Source organism: Lingula anatina, chromosome 5 (genome assembly GCF_051362555.1).
Source record: "Lingula anatina isolate TDL-2025a chromosome 5, LinAna3.0, whole genome shotgun sequence".
NCBI classification, from domain to species: Eukaryota; Metazoa; Brachiopoda; class Lingulata; order Lingulida; family Lingulidae; genus Lingula; species Lingula anatina.
The window spans coordinates 5732606-5739105 of NC_141771.1; the positions used below are offsets into that span (position 1 = coordinate 5732606).

The window sequence follows — 6500 nt, forward strand, 5'->3', positions numbered from 1 at the left end:
ACCTCTTTACACAAATAATTTTTTTTTTAAATTCGAATGTTAGAACATCATAAAAAATAACGATTTAGTGAAAAAAACACCCATTTCCCCATTGATTTGAATGGGGACTAGTGCGATATGCAGGGTGTAACATATTTGGGCATAGTTCTCTTATTTGCTCGGTGACCCCCAATCTTTTTTGAAAATTTTTAATGTACTTGGGTGTCTCTTCAAAACAAAAAAAAAAAACAAAAAAAAAAATTCGAACGTTGGAACATGTAACAACCGATCTACCTTAATCAATGCATTCCAATTCCATATACGACAATAGTCTGTCCAGGGCTGTTAACCTAGTTAAGACAGCACACATTATTCCATTAAAAAAATACATTAAAAGATAAAGGTTTATTTATCCAGAAATATGCAATTGAATACAAAATAATTTACATTTTCCGGAATCAATTGCTCTGTAAAATCGTCGTTGTATTAAAAAAACTGTTAAAGTTGTATGAATAATAAAAAATCGACTTTGTATTATAAGCAATGAGACAGTTAATAACTGTCACTCATGATAGACACTGTTAAAATATTCTATAGCAGTTAATTCTGTCCATATTACCTCGCTAACGTCTCCAGTTTGCTTTCTTCTTCTACAGCTGCAAGTTCATACTATACACTTAACGCATAAAATACTTTCTATGTCACAACTGTGGATGTTCATTAAAATGGACACATTCCTGGTACAAGATCTCAAATTCCTTGAAGGGTGCATGTACATGAGCTGCCTTGCTTTTTGTCAAAACTTGCATGATCAGCAAATCTACTGTTTAACAAACTTAATTCACAGCCACACCACTGGTTTCCAATTGTTTTGACAGTTTTGATCCTTCTCTAAGCTGTAATTACCTTATTTGTTTTGCTTATATTCAAGATCAAATCATTGTCTGATCATGTTTGTGGAAAAGACCGATACGTTTTGTATCGTCGTCGAACTTCTTAAAAATCTTCACTAGCAACACAATCGTATAGGAATTATACTGAATGATTTGTAGCCAAGTTGTTTATCTTATAATATATTTACTAATATAAATGAGCAATGTCACCTCAAATACATTTCAACGTAAACATGACTGTACTCTTTAGAGATATATTACAAAAACAAACTTTTTAGAAAAAATCTGGACAAACAATGAATGACGCAATGGATTGACTTTACCTTGGTAAGTATGGGGAAATCGTCGTTTACCGAAGGAGTTTTTCTTTTTTGTCCTAAACGAACGGAAATTATTCGTTTGGGCATGCCAGAGGTGAAAGTTTCAAATGTTGTAATTTAAATAACATTAACTATTTCACAGTAAGTCTAGAGTGTAACGTCTGCGTATACATGGCTTTCATTGCCAGTCAATTGAATATGTACATTAACTAAAAATACATAAATAATAGTTATAAATATTGTTATTTTATGCCAATATTGCACAACTACTAGCATGGCTTCCTATCAATTAATAATTTATTAATTAATCTTGTCTTAAGAAATTCCAAATTAACGCCAACTTTGTTTACTTAAAGGCATAATAACTCTTCGTTTTGGCCAAAAAATGAATTTTTCCGGAGTAAACAACGATTTTCCCATGCTTACCAATGGTTAATGAATCCATTTTTACATTCAAAGTTAGTCCCTGTTTTTTTTTTTTTTTTTTTCTAAAAAGTTTGGTTTTTCGTTAAAATCTCTTAAGAGATTTTAACAGAGTATTGCCATCAATGGAGGTCACGTGGTCTTAAGACAAGCTCAGATATCAGAATAATAGCTATAACTGCTGTTTTTGCCGTAAAACAGAATATATTATATTTCTATGAGTTATTCGAAATGTTTTTATTGTGAAATATAGACCCCATACGAAGAGTTATTATCCCTTTAATACTCAAGTATTTTACATGATATTGGCAACACAAATACCACCAAATTGATCACCTGCGTATCTATCCATTTATGTACAAGTAAGTTTCAGCATTCGAACGTGCATTGTGCATACATAGTAAATCACTTTTCGCTTGCAAACTTTGATTGATTGAGCCAGTCTAATATTAACTACTGCCTGCTTTTGCCATATTTATCGAATTTGCATTGTTCAACTTTGGCTTTGTGAAAACATCTTTCATAGTAAAAATCTAAACAATATGTCCCGCAATTAGGAGGATCAAATGCTGTATTACCAACATTCACCAACAAAAAACAGCATTTAATATCCAACTAAATGCTTCAAGATTGTAAACACTACTATGCATGTTAAATGATTAGCTATTATTTATGTAAAAACATAATCCATAACTTCGTTAAGTTAGGGTTTCCATTACTAATGATATTGAAGCCTTCTGGAGATCCACTAAAGACCACACGTTAAAATGAGTACAAGTGACTTCTTATATCAATGGGTATGTAATAGTCAAGTCCCACTGGTTTTCGAAGCATTTCTAACCCTTTGTGTATTTAATTGCGTTTCAGAAGTGTTAACACTTCATCCATTTTAGTATTAATTTCTTGCAGTTCATTTTGGACCACCTGTTGCGTAATATGCCTGAACTGCTTCTCGTTGAAGTTGTCTACTTTAAGAGCGTCTATTTCCCTTTGACTTCCGCCCAACTGTACGATAGCCGTTGACATTTCGTGCCACATATTCTCATACTCGGCAGTCTGCAACTGGAACTGACCATGGCTGATAGTATTCCTGCATTCTTTTATCTTGATAACCAGGTCCACTACACCTTGACTTGCCTGGGCTTGATTCAAAGTCCAGGTGATGTTGGCTTTGTTGGGGTGTAGGTTTCTGATAAGGAGGAAGAGGAAGGTGACATCCCACTTTTCTATATCAGGCTGTCCCTGTCCTGGGTAAAGCATATCCCACTGGCTCAGAAATATTACCCGAGGTCTTAACTTTTGTAAAACACTCTTGGTACTTGGTAATGCTAAAAATTTGGTGATCATTTGTGCAACACTGTCCCCTGCCGAAAGAGCGCCGCCCTGTTTCAGTCCTGGTTCAACAATTTCCCGTAGAAGAAAAAGACGCAGGACTCTTGCCCCGTAATGAATAACAAGGTAGCCAAGCCGTGCAAACCGCTGCATCTCCTGAGGGAGGCTGGCTGATGGTTGGTTGGCAATGTTCTGAGGAAGACTGGGTGACGGTTGGCCTGCAACTTGCTGCTGTGCAGATAATGACTGTTGACTTGAAACTACTTGTTGAGTCGCTGTTGACTGTTGGGCTGGCACATTATGTGGTGTTGTTGCTGCCTGGTGACCTGGCAGTGATTGTTGACTTGTTGTTGGCTGTTGAATCAGCATCGCTTGTAGACCTGGTACCAGATGTTGCACTCCTTTTGTTATATGGGATTCTGGCACTTGCTGCACAACCTGAAAGAATAAGCAGATGATAAGACACAGTGTTCATAACAGAATATAATAGTATGTTAAACAGACATTGAAATGAAATGCCATACATAATACGATAAATAATATAAATACCACAGTGTGGGTTGCATAAGAAATTATTAGATACATTTTTAAGAACGTTGATGTACATTTAGTTTAGGACCCAAGAAAAGATGTTTTCAGATGTATGTTTTAAAATTTTGGAGTGGTGTGGGTGTGGGAGGTGGAGGCCTTAGTCATACATTTGAGGTTACAATCATTAATATGGAACTAACGTTTGCCTTCATGTCATCTTCATCTAGAAACCATATTCCATATGGCTTGGTGTTGATTATTTCAGAATAACCCTGGCAAACAGCGAAACCTCTCTGCACGTCTACCTTCTCAATTGGAACATACGATAGTTTGCCAACTGTGCCCTTTTCTTTTTCATCATTTGCTTCTACAACAGTTGCAAAGTTCTGCTCCAAGTTTGGGTAATAGTCTTTATTAAGTCTATTTAATTTCCTTGACACCAAGTCCTTTATATGCAGGACTTGCTTGCAGGGTGTCTGAATATGATCTTCACGGTCAAGTGAACCTACATTCAATTTTATGCGGAAACCATCGCAGTGGATTTCAAACACCCTTGCATCCTCTGTCAAATCATCTCGGGAGACGTTGACTTTAGGCAGTCTGAAACAGGCGTAGTTACCAAATAGCAATCGACTGTGGAGTGTTAGTTTGCGAAGCATACGAACAAGGAGACGATGGAAGAGTCCATGTGGAATGAAATCATACTGGAACTGGATGTAAATGGCTTTTGGTGTGACCTTGTCTCTGAGGATGACCTCATGTGGCTTAACGTCGGGAAGTAAACTCGGAATCACAAATAACTTTTCCTGTAGATCTAAAGGTGGGTCTATCTTCATGGCGATGGACGGATATGGATGAGCCAGGTCATAACGCTGCATGATATCCAACAAAATGTCCTTGTTTTCAGTGAGTTGTTTGTCCGATTTTCACGCCAAATTCACCAGTTGTTCTCTTAGGATCCCCTTTTCTTCTAGTAATTCCCAATATCGACGATGCCATGGTTTTTCTACATGCTGGTATTGAGGGAGGGTAATGACTGCTTTGAAGGCATCGATAAGCCACTGCGGATCCAAAACCACTATATCTTGAAGCCCAGGTTTATCAAAGTATACAAATGTCCCGATCTCATGATAGAATGTTAAACATGCTGATAATTCTTCGGTACCTATGTTGTAATCTCTTGCATACTCTTTCGCGGTATCAAAGTTGATACATCGGTGGTCAGCGGCAATTTCATTTAACTTGCTTTCAATCTGAAGCCATCTAAGAGGTCTCTCCTCACCCCAATGCCACTGTTTTTGGGATACCTCCAGGATTGCGTTTTTCAGATCTTGCAGGGCAGGGTCGTTCTTTTTGGTGTTATCAACAGCAAAGAAAACATTGTAAACGTGGTCACAATGGGGTTTTCGGGACATAAGGAATGTTCTTATCTCTTCAAAACGCTTTTCTGTCCTTTCTTTGCGTATCTGAAAGAAAACTAACTAAGTTAAGGCCGGCTAAGCTCAGATAACACAAATGTTCCTCAAAGATAAAATAAGTTTAATTAGTTTAAACTGTGTATGTTGATGGTAACATTAGATTGATTCTTGACATTTTGTATTTCAACAATAAAAAAGGCTTTTTAAATACCAATTTAAAAGATTAATCGGTTTACATTTTGCATTAGGCTTGTTGTAGCTATTCCATGCACATAAGTGATATCAAAACCAATGTCATCTTTTGAATCTAAGGCAGGTTAAGCTATGTTATACAACGTGATTGAGAATTTTGCACATGAAACCACAGGTATCATCCCACAATACACTTTTGCACGTTAAACCCGGTATCATGCCACTTTCTGTATCACTCATGTGCCAACTATATCATTTTATAGTTATGAATAGTTTCGATAATGACATACTTTTTCAGTCCACCCAAGCTTGTCTTTGTGAGTTCCAACAATAAAGACAGGAGGACACAATTTGTCTGCCCCTTCACGAGGCTGCCAGCGGCGACTGGAATGGGTATGGATTGTTTTTAACCAAAACGCTACAAATTCTGAAACAACAAAGAAACGTACGATCGTAAGAAATATTCTGGACTTTGTTTGATAGCTGTATGGATTAAGATGCGTAGCAAACTAATGTTATTAATGTTCATCTGTTGTAAATGTGTTTCAATTTAATAGATTTCAACAAGAGTATACTATATCTTACAACTGAGATTTGTTATTTCAACATTTTGCAGACAATGGAATTGTAATACCGCCATGTGTTTTCGGCATTCCGTGCACTACGCTTTTCTGGGTATACAATGAATTCCTGTCCAGCTGTATTTCCTGACTGAGATCTTTTGTTAAATCCACCACAAGCAAGTATATGGCGCGCCGAGTGAGAAATGTTTGGTGAGTGTTGTAGAATACGTGCTGCCCACCAAAATCCCACACGGAAATATCGACTTCCTCCCCATATTCGGTGATCTGTGTTTCCGTTCCTCCAAACAATTTCCTAATAAATGAAGTAGAGGCTCATCCTCCCTTTGGTCTAAATGTTCATTAGCAGCATGGAACAGAGGGTCTGAAAGAGTTCCATTATATATCACAATTATATTACTTGCGGTTTTATCACATTGTAAGTATTTTCTCTTTTTGAAACAATTAAAGGAGGCTCTCATATTTCAGATTTCATATTTTTCCCTAGCGATTTTGCTGAAAAATGTAAGACAGACTCTTCTCATCATATAAGTAAAGAATATGAAAAAAAAATTGCGGTACTTCAGCTCGTTTTCGAGAGGTGACGTCCCGAAAAACTCCCTTTTTATTAGATTGCGTTATATGGGAATTTTGCCCTAATGCCCTTAATTTGGCTAAAGAAGGCAAAAAAAAAAAAAAAAAAAAAAAAAACGATTTCAATTTTTTGTGGCTATGTTATAGTTCTTGGTAGAACTCAAATAAATTTACAAAAAAATATGTACCACATCTGCTTGAACATCAATTTGCATTAATTTTACACACCAATCAATGGAAATTGCCTGGCAAATTGAT

General features: G+C 36.5%; 2 protein-coding genes across 2 annotated transcripts; both read right to left on the reverse strand.

Moving 5' to 3' along the window:
- Window positions 1-375: 375 nt before the first annotated feature.
- On the reverse strand, window positions 376-4356 carry LOC147761523 (uncharacterized). The gene is made up of 2 exons (XM_087014003.1): window positions 3679-4356; window positions 376-3385 (listed from the first exon to the last, which is right to left on the reverse strand). Exons 1-2 carry the CDS (start codon window positions 4354-4356, stop codon window positions 2468-2470), a joined length of 1596 nt encoding a protein of 531 aa, XP_086870129.1. The 3' UTR covers window positions 376-2467.
- A 48-nt stretch (window positions 4357-4404) lies between these two features.
- On the reverse strand, window positions 4405-6024 carry LOC147761524 (putative serine/threonine-protein kinase roco4). Its single transcript, XM_087014004.1, has 3 exons — window positions 5723-6024; window positions 5379-5515; window positions 4405-4944 (listed from the first exon to the last, which is right to left on the reverse strand). Exons 1-3 carry the CDS (start codon window positions 5739-5741, stop codon window positions 4405-4407), a joined length of 696 nt encoding a protein of 231 aa, XP_086870130.1. The 5' UTR covers window positions 5742-6024.
- Window positions 6025-6500: the final 476 nt, after the last annotated feature.

Coding starts and splice junctions, on each gene's coding strand:
- LOC147761524 (XM_087014004.1), bottom strand. Junction 4,945..5,378: donor AGCTTGGGTGGACTGAAAAA/GTATGTCATTAT, acceptor GTTTTCTTTCAG/ATACGCAAAGAAAGGACAGA.
- LOC147761523 (XM_087014003.1), bottom strand. CDS start 4,356: ATGCAGCGTTATGACCTGGCTCATCCATATCCGTCCATCGCCATGAAG. Junction 3,386..3,678: donor AAGATGACATGAAGGCAAAC/GTTAGTTCCATA, acceptor TTATTCTTTCAG/GTTGTGCAGCAAGTGCCAGA.